This window comes from Mandrillus leucophaeus, unplaced genomic scaffold (genome assembly GCF_000951045.1).
Source record: "Mandrillus leucophaeus isolate KB7577 unplaced genomic scaffold, Mleu.le_1.0 Scaffold66, whole genome shotgun sequence".
In the NCBI taxonomy this organism is placed as follows: domain Eukaryota; kingdom Metazoa; phylum Chordata; class Mammalia; order Primates; family Cercopithecidae; genus Mandrillus; species Mandrillus leucophaeus.
The window spans coordinates 1,701,162-1,719,341 of NW_012107141.1; the positions used below are offsets into that span (position 1 = coordinate 1,701,162).

Below are 18,180 nucleotides of genomic sequence, written 5' to 3' on the forward strand. Positions count from 1 at the left end.
AAGCTCCGCCTCCCGGGTTTACGCCATTCTCCTGCCTCAGCCTCCCGAGTAGCTGGGACTACAGGCGCCCGCCTCCACGCCCGGCTAATTTTTTGTATTTTTTAGTAGAGACGGGGTTTCACCATGTTAGCCAGGATGGTCTCGATCTCCTAACCTCGTGATCCGCCCGCCTCAGCCTCCCAAAGTGCTGGGATTACAAGCGAGAACCACCGCGCCCGGCCGATATATCCATTTTTTTAAAAATTTTGTTTAGAGTTTATAAATTACGGCTTTGGAATCATTATTAATTGGCATGGAGCTCTTTGTTCTGAAAAGTTCTTTCTCTTTTGATAAATTAATGTAGATCAAACCATATTTATTACAAAAGGAAAATTTTTGTTTTGAATGATATAGTGTTGAATTTAAGGTTAAGTAATATGGGGCTGGGAAAATGGCAAGGGGGGCTCTTAACTTTCACAAAAACTTAACATTAATATAAAGGAAAACCAAATAATACTTGGAGATCTCAAAGCACTTTTAGAAACTTTATCTAATTAAGCTTTCCACCCCCTGTGCAGTGAATATTCTGTTAGCTATACAGGTGAGAGTCTAAGAATTTCTAATTAAGTTGTGTTCTTTTTTACCAAGGTGCTCAAATTATACAGTTTGCCAAAGGAAATGTGTGCTGTGTCTTTGTAGCATGATTTTCAGTGGAGTTACCATCTAATTTCTCCAAAACAGGCATTGTGTAACATTGTTGCCACTTTCTGTAATTATTTTCACTGTTATACTGTGATTTTGAAAAATTACTGTTAATGATTACAGTTGAAAACTTGTTTAAGGTATTTGCATCTAAGAGATGGTTTTCTTCCAAATTGTGTGGGTACGTTTTTAGTTACTTGAATTCAGATCCTATTCATGGTAAGCAGGTTTCTTTGGGGTAGAGGGAGGGCAGAGGTGGACAAAGTGGCTATTTGTGGTATCCTAATTCCGGGTATGAATAGCCTGGATTCCTGGGGCTTTACCTGGATTCCAGGGTGAGTTGTTATACTTTATTCTCTACATATATATTATGATAATACAGGTGATTAAAGCATCTTGAATTTTAATGTAATCTTTTAATTTGAGCTTTTGATTGTCTTTTTGAACATTATGCAATCATATTTTCTCGTACTGTTCTCTCTTAAAAATGACCAAATGCCAAAGGTTATGTGACACAAGAATAATATGCTTAAATTGGATCATTTTTCATACTAAATTAATGAGTGGGAAAATCTACATTGGCTCCTGGGTATAAAATAAAGTTCCTTCTACAAACTGTTTATTACTGATATTACAGGAGTAAAAGAGAAAAAGTTTTATTCAAATTAGGTTTTTTTTAGAAATAAGATTGCGGGGGCTTTTCTAATCGTAAAAACAATGCAAGATTGTTGACAAAAGTATGAGAAATATATACAAACACTAAGAAGAAAATAAGTCACTTTTAGTCATAACCACAGATGGTTACATTTTAATATAATATTTTCAAGGATTTTCTAGGCCAGCCAATGCCTTGTTGCTGAATAATCTAATTATCTAAATAATCTTAATCTAATAGTATTGATTTTGATTTTGTATGAACTAAATAAGCCTCTTATTTACTTCCCAGCCAGAATATACATTGCTGTACCAGTAAATACTAGTAAATATTTTACTCTTGACTTTGAATCAAATTCTAAATTTAACTGTCATCAAGACATTCATTTTTCCTCATATATTTGTATACTTTTTGACTTGCTTGCATATAAAGTGATAACAATACCTTAAGTGTGATATAACATATATATTAAACTATACCCTTTAGATTCTAGGCATCTAGGATTTTCTTGTAGTGAGGATTAATGATACTGTCACTGAAAATATATATGTATATAAATAGTAAACACTTTTCCTGCAAGGACAAGGATTTCACACTCTCATTGTTGTAGAAGCACTATTGTAGAAACTTTTGTCTACTTCTTAGGAAAGAATTAAATTAAAATTTGTTTGCTGTACACTTTTGGAAACAGTTCCACAGGGAAGAAAATGGGTCTGGAAATCATGTTTACTATTACTTGTCTAATATTCTTAACCACTGAACTTGCAAGTTACGGTAACCTTTTTTTAGAAGTATGTTAAGAGGAACAAAAAATTTTCTGGTACAGCAATTATCACCTACAGATGGCCTAAAATTAGCATTGAGTTAACTCCAGAAACAGCTTGTGAGCTGTGAAATGGAGTTCAGATAGTGAGATTTCACAGAAATGCCTGGTATATTTGTATAAATAACCAAATATCAAGATACCAACTGATGCATACAGATAACTCTGCTAATAGCTTAGCTAAAAATCCTACAAAAATTTGGTGTTAAAGAAAATTTAATTTGATCTGAACATAATGAAGCCTCTTAACTAATACATAGACTATTAATGATTTGTATATATATACTCAAATAAAGAAGGCTTGAAATTGAATTTATTGTGACATAATCTGATTAGAAGGAAAGATAATTTCAATATAGATGAAGGCATTGATCAATTTGATAAAAGCATGCAGAGTTCAGGTTAACTTTTCTCAGGCTTTTCATTGTTATTATCTGACAGATTTTAAAAAGATGTTACATTTTATGACAAGGAGAGAGAATTTAGAGTCAGAATGTAAAAGGAGGAGCTCATGAGCTATGAGAAAGAAATTAACTTTTGCAGGGGAGAACTTGTGTCTTTGCTGATGAATCATCTAGTCATTGGGCATTCAACAAATATTTCTGGCGTTTAATAGCCAGGCATTGAAATCAGTGTCTATGTCAAGTTATTAAAACTTCTGGAGTTTTAATTCATATACATAAAGAATATATTTTGAACATGTCCCTACATAAAAGACCTTTTGACGAAGGAAACATTTAATGTTTAGCATGCCATTGGTATAATTTTGTAAGTATGGTTTTATGTTACGGGGTTTTGTTTTGTCTCATGATTTTCTAGGTAACTTTAGGCATTCAGAAAGCAGACATTTAATATATACATGACACGCATATGGTGTAAGGGGAAAAATAGCTCCTGATATTCCCCCATCTCCCTGCCCCCACTACTCCAACTAGAAATAGAAGAAAGCCTGTTTAAGAGAGCCAAACAGGCAGTGGCTACCCTTTCTGGACTCCACTTAGCTGCTTTGTAGTTAACAGATCTCATTTTCTTAATACAAATGCACACACACGCGCACACACACACACACACACACACCTGGGTAAAGACATTTTTATTACCAGTCTCCTTCCTCATTCTGTTTCTGGTGATCTCAGGACTTTGGAGAACTGAATTATAGCTTCCCTTCACAAAATGCTGGGGGAACTCTTTATAATATTTTAGCTAAGCATTATGGTCCCTGATGAAATGTGCTAAATTTAAAAAAAACTGTTTTCAAATACTGTTAGGGTTTTGTATAATCTATCCTTTACAATAAAATACTCCACCACTGTTAATATGCCTGATGTACATCTGTCTGTACTACCGTACAAAGCTGTTCATAATACATCTGGATTGGATGTCCACATAGCAGAATTTACTTTGTCAAATCTGGATGGCATTTTCTTTCTCAAAATATTTCTAGGAAAACAAAATTCCCTTCTCATCAGAATGCTATCTACTTTAATTAATACGAAGTGTTATTCAAGATAGAAACAACAAAATTTCTAGGTGTAGCATGCATTGAAACCTTATTATTATAAAACAGCATCTGTTTATTAGAGAATTGATGATATCTGGGAGTCGGGAATTTATGTTACAACCTCAGTATTTAACTATGAGGTGATTTTGACTAAACCATTGGACTTCTGAACTTTTCTTGGTTAATAATGTATCAAAACAGAGTTTAGAAATAGCCCCTCTCATTATATGTATTTAGTCAACAATTATGAAGTCCTTAAAAAATGCAGATGTCACCTTTTCATTGTTGGTTATTAGAGATCACATCTTAACTCTCTTTAAGGATGAGTTTTACTTACAGCTAACTAGAGCAACAAGAGAAATGAATGTGAAGATACACTTACTCTTTGCCAACATATCACTTTATGGCATTCTTTTAAAGACTTTGGCTGGAAAAGTTTATGTGAGCTCTTGAGATTAGAAAGCTTAAGTCATCGTGGTAGGCAGGATATTTCTTCTGATAACATATATTCTTTTCTGAGAATGCATTATGGGAAATGTAGATTTTCACTGTAAATCCTTCATTGTTTGAAGAACTCTGTGCCAGTATTACATTTCAGGCAAGACTAATTTTAGCCAAGTTCCTTGAAAGTATTCCCTGTGTTCTCTCTAGTAATTTCAGCTGGTTCCTTTTTATGCCCTCTTGACACGGTCACATTCTAGAGTATAGAAAATAACCTGCTATCTGTAGAAGTGGTGAATGGTTTCATGATTCTCTTCTTTTTAGTGTGGGTGAGTTTTCTTCACTCTTTTCCTGTTGCCTGCATCTTCGGCCATCATGAATGTTTTGCTTTCTCTCTTGCAGATGACACAATTGGTACTGCCTGGCATGGTGGAAAGGTGAGTCACAAGCTCACACACAAACACTGTGGAAGCAGAGCTCATGATTATTTAGAGGGAGAATCCTTGCTTTGAAAAAATCACTGAAGTGACTAATGAACCAAGCCTCCATGTCTTAGCCACAGAGTGATGTGCCAGGCGAGTCACAGTAAAGCATGAGTCATCGGTGGTGGAGGCCTTTTCCACTCGATTCCCTTTTTATTTCTCTCTCTAGGGTTGTAGTGGTTCCTTTAGATCAGGATGAAAAAGCCTGCCTGAGTCACCATCACTAACTCAATTGCCTGCTATTCTGAGGGGGTGGATAGAGTTCCTGGGATATTCCCGGGAATACCTTCTTAAAGCTGTATTCTCTCAAAGCCAAAATCAGTAGAGTTGGATTAAGCAAGGCCTCTTCCTCTGGTTTTTCACTTTTAACTGGGCGAATGGCTGTATGAGGAACTTAAGCATGTTATATAAAGTGATTATAAGATGTCAAACCAACCCTTGGAGGAAAAGGCAATGTCCACTTGCCCCATCTTTGTCCCAGTTTGAATTGGTTCTGCTAGTACGTGTTGAATGTCTTCATTTTGATTGAGAAATATGTTGTAGAGTTCTGTTATTTGAAATAGCATGAAGTGTAAAATTGTAATTAAGCTCTTTCTTCCTTGGAAAAACCTGAGTGATGTCTAGGCCTTCAAAGAAAAGCTGCTAAAAAGATTTGGGCTTGCATCCTGAGCTAGCTCGATCGTTTGCTGAATTTAGGGCATCGTAGTCATCTTTTTTTCTGCAAAATAACTATGAGTTTGGAAGAGGCCCAGAGGAATCACAGCTTTGAAAAGAGAAGACCCAAGGACCATACTTCTATTAGGAAACTTCTATGACCCACTCCAGGCAGGCATTACAGCTTATGTTTATTGAGTATATAGTAAGTGCCAGGAACTTAGTACGTGTTAACTCATTTAACTTTGATAGCCTCCCACCATTGTACAGATGAGGAAACGGAGGTTAGGAATCCATTTGTTGAACATCTACAGGGACTGGTTAAAAACGGTTTCTCAGCAAAGGTCCTTATACACAATTTTGTGTATTTTAATTGTTTTATTTTAGTAACACTTCCCTTTAAAATCTTCAAACTGCCTATTGTTAGGTGCCAGTGGGAGTGGACTCCTGATGGTCAGATACATAAATGGCAGTGGTTAGACCAGACCAGAACCCTAGAAGATAGTAGAGTTGGGGCAAAGTAGAACTCAGGAGAGATTAAATTTGGGCCTCACCTTAATCCTAGTTTTGACATCTGCAGGTAATGTGGCAATAATTCAGAATAGTAAATCTGTCCATTAAAAAAGAAACACTTATAAACCACAGACGTATTGTGAAAGGAATTTTTAATTGTATTGATGAAAACCATCAATAAGAGATATTGGTGGCAAAATCATTTTACAGCATAAAGTCTTAGAGTCAAAGAGTCATAGAAATCCAGTGCATTAAATTAATTGACAGTAACCTCCCTCATTTGACAGATGAAAAAATAGAGGCCCAAAGAGATGGAGTGCTATGAAGCTATACAGTTAGTAAATAATACAAAACCAAGGAGCTGGGAACTTCACTGCTATCTCTGTAGACCTGACAGCCATGATCACAGCTGGAGCATTACATAAAAGCAATGCAAAAAAAGAGAGTCCATCTATTCAATAGGCATTCATTGAGTCAAGTGTATCGTGGATGAGTTGGATCCTTGCCTTTTAAGAAATCAAGTTGAGGCTGGTGCAGTGGTTCATGCCTATAATCCTAGCACTTTGGGAGGCTGAGGCAGGTGAATCACTTGAGGCCAGGAATTCAAGACCAGCCTGGCCAACATGGCAAGACCCCCTCTCTACTAAAAGTACAAAAACATTAGCTGGGTGCGGTGGCACACAGCTGTAATCCTGGCTACTCGGGTGGCTCAGGAACGAGAATCACTTGAACCCCAGGAGGCGTTGGTTGCAGTCAGCCAAGATAGCACCACTGCATCCAGCCTGGGCAATAGAGCAAGACCCTGTCTCGAGGAAAAAAAAAAAAAAAAGCAACGATCAAGTTGATTTTAAATTGAGGTTGAGAAATGGTGGAAAGTTATCAGAAGCTATGACTGAACCTGACACCACATTACCATTTTGATACTTGTTAAGAACTAGTGAGAAATATATGTGGATTTTATGAATCAATACTTTTGGTTAGGAAAAGGAATGTCTATGTCTACTTGAATTAAAGAACTTAGTTACTAGATATGTCAGTCAAGGTAAGCTACCTGCTGAAACACACCACTCCCAAATCTCAGTGGCTTAACACATAAAGGTTTACTTTTCCCTCTGCTCTCTACCCGTCATTCAGGGATCTGCGGCTCTTGCCATCTAGGGGCATCATAATTTTCTGGGATCTTGGAGTTCTCTGCATCCAGCTGACAGATGAAAGAAAAGAGAATAAAGATGGTTTTAAGGGAAGTTTCACTTCTACCCACATTTCATTGTGCAGAACTCAGTCATAGGCTACAACTATTGCACAGAAGGCCAGAAATGTTAGCTGTGTGCCCAGAGAGGAGAGAAAAACTCCAAGTTAGCACATCATCTTGAAAGCATTCTTACCTTACACATTATAAGTGGTTTCATTATAGCCTGCTCTTTACACCATCCCCAAATGGCTTATTTCCTATGGCTGGTTTCCATAGCATTAGTATCTCCATTGAGTAACAGCAGAGTCCTTTATCATGATCCTTTGTTGTTGTTTTCCTTCCACTGGTTCCACCTCTGATGTATGAGATTTTCCAAACCCTCTAGAACTATAGCCTAGGGCCAATTGACTATCACTAAACAAGTATCTATAATCAAACTAAGGTATTGTTACGATAGATGTAGAAAGTACATAATTATATTATAGAGGAAAGTTGCTCTTTTCACTTCCCTGGAATTATAAACATTGTGTACAGCTGGAGCCAGGAGGTGGTTGCCATAACAACCGTGGGACAGCTAAAAATAGCCCCTTTCATAACTGTATTGCTTAAGGTGGAATTATGACATGTTATGGTGTTTTAAGGCAGGTAATTCTCTTTCATGTGCTAAATGTTTGCAAACTTTCTTCCACAAAGCAATATTTGTACAATGTAAGTATTTGGATTGCTGGTTCTAATTATACACCTGACCCCTGTGTTCCAAGATTCTTTTTGACATAGATCTCTATTTTTATAGGTTTCTCAGTCTTCTTGAGAGTCTGTTAGAGAACTGTCTGTGCCAATTTCAGTATTATGTTTAAGCTTTAAAAAATATATATAATGACAACCCTCCCCCTCAAGAGCCTGCTTTTGTACTACTTGATATGAAGTGGAAATGTGAAGAATTGGGATGGATTTTTTTTTTTTTTTTTTTTTGGTACATTCTTCCTTGGCTACCGTCAAATTCTGTATGCAGTTAGCAGTCTCCACTAGGACTGACCCTGCAGTTTCGGTTCCTCACAGCAGCACATCTCTCTTCCCATCTGCGCTGTGGGACAGTGATGAGGTTTCTGAGGAAGGTAGAAAACAGTGACTTACTTCAAAGGAGACCTATTATGTCCTCTATGACAGTAGTATTTTTACAGAGGTGCGGACAAGGATACCACAACAGTCTGATAGAATATTAAGGCACTTATAAAATAAAGGCTTAGCAATTTTTTTAAAATCCAGGTGACAATTAAGGGAGTCTTATTGGGAATTTCACAGGTCTGAGGGAATTCCATGAGAGAGCATATCTATAAGAAGCTGTAAGTGCGAGGTACTGAGTTTTAGAGTTGGGCGAGTTTAATGTCTGGCTTGTGGGAGGACTCGTAATTAAAGAGAATATGTTTATAGGAAAAGGTACTTTCCTGTCAGCAGTTGGTGTTTTCTGCTTTGGGTTTTTTCACAACATTTTAGTTCTGGTAGATCCTCAGTAATTTGTACCACCGATACACCATTGTGTGGCTGCTAGCAAGTAAGCAGTATGATGAATTAAGAATGTTGCATCACGGAAAACATGGCTTGACTTGTTTATTTGGATATTTGTCATAACGAACTAGAAAATGCACTGAAGTATGAGCAACATGAGTCTTCATTATAGAACTTCAGCAAAAATTCTTGATGTACCTTCCAATCTTAGAATTGTTCCCAAGTCCCCAGAAAATGAGAGATTAACCAGGGTTTGGTTTCATGTTTGTTTCTGTGTGCAATTAAGCACAGCCCATTTTGTCCTTCTGCTTGATATAACAGAGTTGTCATGAGTCTGGCTGTGCCATGGAAACTGGTTTGACGTCACTAATTCTGCTTAGATGGAGGATTAGAGCTAGACAATGTGGTTGATTTTAAGGGCGAGTCTTTTGTGCCTTGCAGTCCCAAATGCTCAGCCCCATTTCTACATAGAGAACAGATACTGTATACAGTACAAAGATTAAGGCAGGCTATACCAGTATATTATCTATGATTCAGACAGAACTAAATTGAATATTATTGCCCTTGGAAAGAAAGAGCGAGAGAATTTTACACTGTTGTGTGTGTGTGTGGGTGTGGGAGGAAGGTTTTTGCTAGACAAATATGTGAGCTTAATGGCAGGACAGAGATTTGTAGAAGGGCTATTTTCTCTACTGTCACTTTGGTACAATTATAAATGCTACTCTTTTATTTACTTAGGTCGAGTGCATTCTTGCTTTATCCTTTGTTAGTCTTAGATTTGTTTTCATATGTTTTAGCATGCAAATAATGTATTTTGTATGAAGTACCCTCAAACTCTGACTTTTCACTAATTCAAAGCAACTCCACCTCCTAGAAGTTTTCAGTAGGATTAGAAAACTTGAGAAACAAAATCTTAGTTGCCTCAAGGAGCAAACAAGTAGGGGAGCATGACTGCATGAATGTGACATCGGATAATTGATCTGTATTGTATTTTAATATGGGAAAGAAACTTTTATTAGCTTTAAATGACTTTTCCTGTATTTAGATCATTGCTTTGGTGAGTGAAGTTTTAAGGGTCTGTTTTGATCAGGTCAAGATTTAATTTTTGAAGTGCACTTGATAATGTTACATTTTACCTTTTACAGATTTTTAAATTGCATTTTGTGAGTGAGAAACGGAATTTAAAATGTAAGGTTTCTGTTCAAGGGCACATATAACCACCCCAGCTAACTTGAGTATAATGGAGCATTTAATCCAGCTGATAGGCCAAGCACTGATAGGTTGCAGCTTCAGTGGAAAGCCTCATTTTTCTGCATCTACTTCAAACTGGTTGTGTCTTCACTTGCTGTGAATGAGTTTGGACATAGCTGTTCCCAGTTATATGAGAAAAGGTGAAAATAAAATACTACCCATACCTACAAGGATGCTTAGGATACAGGAGGGGGGTTGACTTGTCAAGATTGAGGGTTACTTCTTAGAAAGCCTATTGTGTTCCATGCGATATGATCGTTTTCACTTGATTGGGATCTGCTCCCAGCTTAAAGGTGGTACGTTCCAATATGTCATAAATATTTTTCTTGCTCTTTTCACAGATTTGTTGAGATAAATTTCACATACTGAACAATCTACCCATTAAAGTATACATGGTTTTTATACTTTAATGGTTTTTAGGGTATTCACAGAGCTGTGCAACCATCACCACAGTCTAATTTTTGAACATTATCAATACTCCAAAAAAGATAAAGATATTTTAAATATTACAAATTAATACTAAATTTAAAATCTCCTGTAACAAAAGTGGTCTTTCTGTTTTCATCAAAGGAATTTCTCACAAATATAGATAAAATGAAAGGACTAGATATTCATTGCTAATTTACCAGTTTTTATGTTAGAATTGTTGAGTTCTAACTCCTGATACAAACTCTTACCTTAAAATTTAAAAAGAAAAGACTTTTCTGTTTCTGAGGAAAACACAAACAAAAAATACCAGAATGATATAATTAAACCATTGGCTACTTATTTCCAACTTTATTCAAAACCCTACTAATATTTTTAAATTTGAAATGTAATTTTTATCATCAAAATCTTAATGGATTTCACAGTTTAGGAAGGCACATAATACTAATAAGGACTTCTGTTAAACAACAACAACAATTTTTCCAGTGATACACACTAAGCCGAGGACTCCCACTTCCCTTTGATGGTTGAAGTGGCATCTCGCCTAGCGGCTGGCAGACGGAGCGGGTGACTTTTGGGGATTATTTCCTTTAAGATTTATGTCTGAAATAACTTAGATGCCATTTAATCATGTATTTTTTATTATTTTGCATAAAGGGGGTCTTTATAGTCCCTTTTTTGAGCTAAAAAGGTGTTGGGAAGTAAATTCGACAAACAACAATGAGAAAGTGGGTTAAGAAAAGGAACCTAATATGGGAGACAGGAGGTGAGTGGGATCAGGTTGCAGTGGCTGACAAAGGGGAATCCCCTGAGAAGAACGGATTTGAGAGGAAGAGTTGGTAGTTGTGACATTCCTAAACCATAATTCCACACTTTACCTAACCTATACATACTTTTCAACAACTGGTATCTTTATAGCATTGCTTTTCTCAAGCTAATTTTCACTTTTTTGTAGAATTAGAAATTCCTGGTAACTTTGATTTTTTAACTTTCAGTAGTCTCTAAAAGTTACAGTAACAATTGAGCTTTGCCTTTTGGCAAAAGACACAGTTTGATGAACTAGAGAGTAACATAATTTTCGAGTCAACTCTTTGTTGGTGCCCAAGTCTCTACAACCCAGGGAAAGTAGAAGTCGAAAGTAGAAGTGGAATCTACAACCCAGGGAAAGGATATAGCCATTCACTCATTGCCAGAAAGTTTTATTAAGTACCTGTTGGTTATGTGCTCAGTACCGTGTGGAATATTTTGAGGGAAAGTGGGCTATTATATACAGAAGCTTATGCTTTTGTTGGGGCGAGGAGAGAATGTTTATATACATAGAATGATTAAATCCTACAGTAAAGTAGTACATGATGATATGCTAAAATAAAGGTGCATGCAGGGAGTATAAGAGATCTGTAAGTAAAAATTCTTGGCACCGTGGCTAGAGAAGACCTCAGAGGGTAGAGATCAACTCGAGGAGACTGGAGATCTGATCTGGTCATGCCCTGGATTACTAAGACTGGGAAATGAGCTAATCGTGAAGAAGAGCTATTTTTAGTTGATTAAATTATGTCTCATTTACTGACCGAGCATAGCACGTACTGATGAAAGGCAGGGAGAGATGTGTGTTAGAAAAACAGCTACGTTATTCTGTTTCAAATAATTATATATCTCAATCTGTAATTCACAAACAACTGCATACTGTGGTTTCACTCCTTTTACATGGTACATTTTCCTTTTTAGATCCAAAGGGGCTATTCTGAACATCTCATCTGGCAGTGGCATGTTCCCTGTCCCACTGTTGACCATCTATTCTGCAACCAAGGTAAACTGTTTTCTTAAATCATGTCACTATAGTAATAAGGAGTAACTTTTGATCTGAGAAATTAATGTAGATTTAACTTTCCTGAAGTTCTATTCTTGGCAGTTTTCCAATAGACTGAGAAGAAAAGGAAAATACCCTACTTGAGTTTCAAAAGAACCTGACTTGGAGGCATACGATATACTTACAGTAAACTTACAGATGGGACCCCAGGATATCAGATTCACAGATGCTGTTTTTCTCCCCCTAGTACTTTACTGATTCTGAAAGTGATACTTGTGCCTTCCATAGAGAGATGACCTAGGCAGTTAGCTTAGTTAATTAGAACATGATGTTAATGAGTCTGAGATTAGAGATTTGATATATGAATGAGTCCACTTCACACAGCATAGAAGAAATGCATCCAGTCAACGTGTAAATGTACATAGTAGGCACGAGATAGGCTGGGTGAGAGTGTATTTTGCCATGTTGTCCAGAATTCGTAGATATTCTTTGTCACCTTTGGGGTGAGACAAGAATTTTCCAGAACTCTCTGGACAATGTCATAATTTCATACAATATCACCATTAACCTCTTCACATTACTGCTAGGAAAGTAATTTAGAATGTGTCTCCTACTGCCTGCAGGTCAATGGCGTCATCTTCAGATACATTGTTGAGGCATCGAATACATCTCTGAAGGGAAAATGATCGCTCAGATGTTGAAATTAAGCAGACTTTTAGGGAAAAAAAAAAAAAAATATGTACAGTAAGAACTTGAAACATTTCAGGGAAGGAAAAAAGCAAAACCTCCGACTTCTTTTTCATGTGAAAAAACAGTCACTACTGTCTTTTGAAAAGCTTGGTACCACCTCCCAACCCCTACAATCTACTTTCTGTCTCTGGGAATATACTGTAGGCAAGTTTAAAATGAATGCTATGTTTCTTGAAGGGATTCGTGAACTTCAACTTACCTGTTCTACTCCATGGGTACAAAACTATGACTAATTAGAACCCTTGAAAAGTCACTTGATTCTTTGCATTTCTAGTCTGAGGTTGAGTCCACATTTTACAAATAGATTTAAGGTTGTATTATCAGAAGAAGATGGGCTGTCACATTCACCTGTGTATTTCTTGGATCTTGTCATCCCAAAGCACCAAGAGGATGCTTGTTCTGTTCTTTTTAGCAACAACAAAATCCCCATGGAACAGAGTTGAATGGACTTCATGTCATGTTTCTGTTTGAGTGGCAAGTGGAGAGATGAAACGCATCCTTTGTTATATAAGAGAAAAATATCTTTTCTTGGAAAGTAACTTTCTGAGGGGAGAAAAGCATAAAAAGAGTCTTTTCCAGTTAAATCAAAATTTGATCTGGATATTATATTTGGTAATATAATAAATACTTCATTTAGTGGCAGATAAAAACCACTTGAGGTTTTGAGGTGTTTTTCTAAGTTCTCTTCTGCATTTGAAATGAAAAAAAAGATGAGAAATTATAGCATTAAATGATTAGTTTATTATTTTTGTTTCCATGGCTACAAATCAGGCAGATTGATGTAATGTGTGTGTTTTCTTCTCACTCCCACTCCCCTCCCAGACTTTTGTAGATTTCTTCTCTCAGTGCCTCCATGAGGAGTATAGGAGCAAGGGCATCTTTGTGCAGGTGAGTGGAGTTTGTTTCACTTAAGTATCCCTGTTTTTGTGTGGTTTCCAACAGCAACTGTTGCTGTCTTGGCAACAACAACAAAAAAATCATATTCCTAAGTAACTGAATATGACATTAGCACACCATTAAAAACATGGTTTCTTTTTCCTTTATGCACTTGTCTCGATTTTTAAAAAATTATCCCCTAGAATTTCCAAGTAGGGATACTTAAAGTAGAACTAAACATAGTATAAATAGCTGAAGCATATTTTTTAGTTCTTAGGGTTTTATTTTGAGAGACCAAGACTGTCAGCATCTCTCTCTTTTTTAATTGTGGTAAAATAAACATAAAATTTACTATTTTCATCATTTTTAACATGCAGTTCAGTGGCATTAAGTCCATTCACATATTGTGCAACCACTGCCACCATCCATCTCCGGAACTTTTTTCATCTTCCAAAACTGAAACTCTGTACCCATCAAACATGAACTCCCCATTTCCCCTTCCCTCCGGCCCCTGGCAACCACTGGTTGATTTTCCATCTCTATAAATTTGACTACTCTTAGTACCTCATATGGGTGGAATCATACAGTATTTGATCTTTTGTGACTGGATTATTTCACTTAGCATGTCTTCAAGGTTCAAGTTCAACACATGTTGAAGTATGTGTCAGAATTTTCTTCCTTTTCAAGGCCGAATAAAATGCTATTGTATATAGACCACATTTTGCTTATCCATTTACCTGTCAACGGGCATCTGGGTTGTTTCCACCTATTGGGTATTGTAAATAATGCTAATATGAGCATGGGTGTACAAATATCTCTTGTAAACTCTGTTTTCAATTCTTTTGTATATGTACACAGAAGTGGAATTGCTGGGTCATATGGTAATTGTTTTAAATTTTTTGAAGAACTTTGCCATTTTCCATGTCAGCTGCACCAGTTTACACTTCCACTGGCAGTGTGCAGGGTTCCAGTTTCTCCACATCTTCACCAACACTTGTTATTTTCTATTTTGTTTGTTTTTTGTAATAGACATCATAACGGGTATGAAGTGGTATCTCATTGTGGTTTTGATTTGTTTTTCCCTGATGATTAGTGATATTGAGCATTTTTTCATGAGCTTATTTGGTCATTTGCATATCACCTTTGAAGAAATGTCTATTCCAGTCCTTTGCCTAAGTTTAATAAAATCATGTTGTTTGGTTTCTTGTCATTGTGTTGTAGAAATGATCTATATATTCTGGATGTTGTCTCCTTATTAGATACACGATTTGCAAAGATTTTCTCCCATTTCATGAGTTGCCATTTTATTTTGTCTTTAGTCTGCATAATGCCTTTTTATTCACAAAAGTTTTTAATTTTGATGTAGTCCAGTTTATCTGTTTTTTTCTTTTGTTGCTGGGGCTTTTGGTGTCAAATCCAAGAAATGCTTGCCAAATCCAGTGTCATGAAGCTTTCCCCCTGTTTTCCTGTAGGAGTTTTCTAGTTCTAGTTCTTTGATCCATTTTGAGTTAATTTTTGTATACTTTTGAGTTTATTATGTAGCCAGCAGATACAATGCTGTGAAAATACAAAATATGAGAGAAAGCAAATATAGGAGTTTTAATGGGTGGCAATTTCAAATTAGCCATTCTTCAATTGAAAGAAATAATATTTCTGTGCTCAGGCAGTTTTTAAAAATGTCTTGGGAGAAGCTGCAATTTGTACCTCTTTCCTGCTCCTGCCCATCAGCTACCCCACCTCTATGCATGTCTGGTGTTTTCTGTGGCTTTCATTCCTGTGAGGCAAGTATTTCACTTTTTGTACCCTGAGGCCCCAAATGATCGATCAAAATAATAATAGTGAATATTTGAGTGGATACTTTTCAGGTACAGTGCTAAACACTTTTACATGTATCATTTCACTGTATCTCATAACAATCCCATATGATGGTGTGATGATGACTATTATTATTTTTGATTGCAGAAATTGGGGCTTAGAGAGGGTAAGCCACTTGCCCGTGTTGAACTGGTACTCAAATCTGGGTCTATTTGGCACTAAAGCCTTTGTCCTTAAACACTGGACTACTTGCTACAGGCCTGTAGGTCAGCATTGAATACTTTCTGGATCCATCTGTGCTCAGGGAGTGATGGAACCAGAAGGTGATTGGTTGGTTAGTTCCATTTCCTCCTTTATGCCTGTAGACCATCAAGATGGGCCTAAATGTCATGTAGATGTAGCTTCTAAACCTTTTTATTGAGTAGATACTGGTGGGAGCTAAATCACCTACTGTGAGATAGAATGGTAATGAGAGGAAGCAGGGATGACTATTTCCTCATCTTCCAAGATCAACTAAGAGCCTGCTTCCTCTAAACCCTGACCTGAGCTTTTATCCTAGGGAACCTTAGATGTCATAGCCACTTGGCGTTATTTCCGGCTTGCAGCTTCCCATATGTATAGGTTTCATTCAGAAGGACATGTTTTCTAGAATCCTGGATTTTATACAAAATTACTGTACTCTCTTTTTCTTCTTTCCTTGACACCAGTCGTTTTAATGTTAGTAACACCAATGTTCTATGTAGAATATGTTGTATTTTAGTGACAAGGAAACCAGTAAAACATTCGTGAGAAGCTATTACATTCCATGAGAAGGTATTCATGGGAAGGTATCACATGCCATGCAATGGTATACCATTTTCTTTCTGATGAATCTAATTGTAATCACGCTATTAACTGAATAGTTTGTAAACACCTATTGTGACTAGGCAGGAATCCTAAAAAGGTCCGTTGGTGATTGACCTATAAGCAGAGTGACCAGACGCTGTAAGAAGCAGGCCTAACCAAATGCACCAAAGGGCTGAGAGAAAGATTTCCAGGGCAGGCAAACTGTGGCCCAAGTCTTAAGAGAGGGACAGGGGCCATAGGGCTCAGGTGCAAATGGGGCTGGGAGAAGATGTGGTGAGTAGAACTGGAGAGGAGTTGGGAAAGGGTTGCCAACAGAGGAAACAGTCATGAGCATTTCAGAGGGCAGAGCATGTACTAGACACTGGGATGTCCACTCTGGCCTGAACGTGGGGGAGGACGATGGAGTGGCAAGAAAGGAGATGGCCTTGTGGAGTTCAAATTTAATCCTAAACCCTATGGGCAGCCACTGGAGGACTAGGAAGGAAAGCAACATTATCTGATTTGTATTTTAATAAGATCACCCAGGAAACATGTGTGGGCTGGAGTACAAGGCAGAATCAGCTGATAAATACTCCTAGTCCAAAAAATTTGTGGGCATAAAACACCACCAAAGAAAAGCCAATCATTTTTAACTCTGAGCTTCATTTAGACTACATTTTTTTTTTGCCCCTTTGATCAGAATTAATAAGAGGTTCTCTTTCTATTCTACTTCAACATTCTGATGTATTCACACAGAATGACGACTGTGCCTTCCCTCACAAACATTTGAGTCTTTATTTTTTCATCAAATTCATTCAGAGTTTATTTAAACCTTGAATGAATTCATGTGACAAAACACAATGACGGCTGAAATGACTGTTTATAATTCATTATTAGAGAAAAACAAAAGTTTATCAAAATAAAATATTTCAGAAGACAAATGCTAATGTGTTTTTACAGTAGCTTCTAGTCCCACCAGATTACTAGGTGGGAAATCTGGAGAAAAGATCTTTGAGGGAAACAAGTTGTGAGAATGTGAGAGGAGACAGTCTTGCTGGTGGCACTTGTTGTTTGTGGTAAACGGCAGACCTGCCTTTTCCATGGCATCACAGAAAACTCTGGTTGTGCATGAAATTTCAGCCTGTTTATCAGAATGACTTCTAGTCCAATGCTATGTGGCTATGTTTCCGTTTTTTTTCTAATCCTTGCAAAGAACGCTATCTTTTTAGGTCTACCTCCATGTGAATGTACATCGGATTGCTCTTTTGGGGAAGGAAGAGGGTATATTGTTCAAATTCTAGATTGTTTCCTATTACTTCTTAATAGTTTTCTTTTGCATTTCTCTCCCCGTCTTTCCTTCAACTTCTTAACTTCTTTCCCATAATTTTATAAGATCATTTAAAATTGCCTTCAAGAATTCAGATTTGCCATTATATAATCATTTCCTGGAAATGCAAAAACACAATAACAACAAGAAGTGATGTAAATGCCCTGGAGGTGAATGATGGGCCTGAGAGACTATTTGATTTTGAACAGGGGATGAGCAGCACATTCTCAAGGAAACCTTATCATAAGTGTAGTCTGTTGATGAGGACTGTTTGTTCTCATTACCTTACAATTAAAGTCCAGTCAAAAAAAAAAGACACTTGTGTCTTTCAAAAGACAACATTATTATAAGCAATTTGACTGGCTAGGTAGTGGGCCCTAGCCCTGGGCTGCTTCTGTCTACCCTGTACTGACTACCAGTTAATACTGAGCAAGCAGGAAGTAGCTAAGACTAAGACTAAATCCTAAAACTATACCTCTTGAACTCTTATTCTGCAAAATTTTCATAAGCCTTCTGGTTTAAAAAAATAATTTGGAAATCATTTCAAGTCTACGGAAAAGTTACAAGAATAACAATAGTGCAGACAAAACTCTGATACCCTTTGCTTAGATTTACTTACTGTTAACATTTTACCACATTTGTTTTATCATTGGAG

General features: G+C 36.9%; 1 protein-coding gene across 2 annotated transcripts in view; it reads left to right on the forward strand.

Annotated features, from left to right (window-relative positions):
* HSD17B12 (hydroxysteroid (17-beta) dehydrogenase 12) overlaps positions 1 to 18,180 on the forward strand; it is a 169,058-nt gene that overhangs the window by 140,677 nt on the left and 10,201 nt on the right. For both annotated transcript variants that reach the window (XM_012001344.1, XM_012001345.1), the window contains 3 exons: positions 4,504 to 4,538; positions 11,851 to 11,932; positions 13,505 to 13,570. In XM_012001344.1, coding sequence (XP_011856734.1) covers positions 4,504 to 4,538; positions 11,851 to 11,932; positions 13,505 to 13,570 — 183 coding nt within the window. The remainder of the gene's footprint in view (positions 1 to 4,503; positions 4,539 to 11,850; positions 11,933 to 13,504; positions 13,571 to 18,180) is intronic.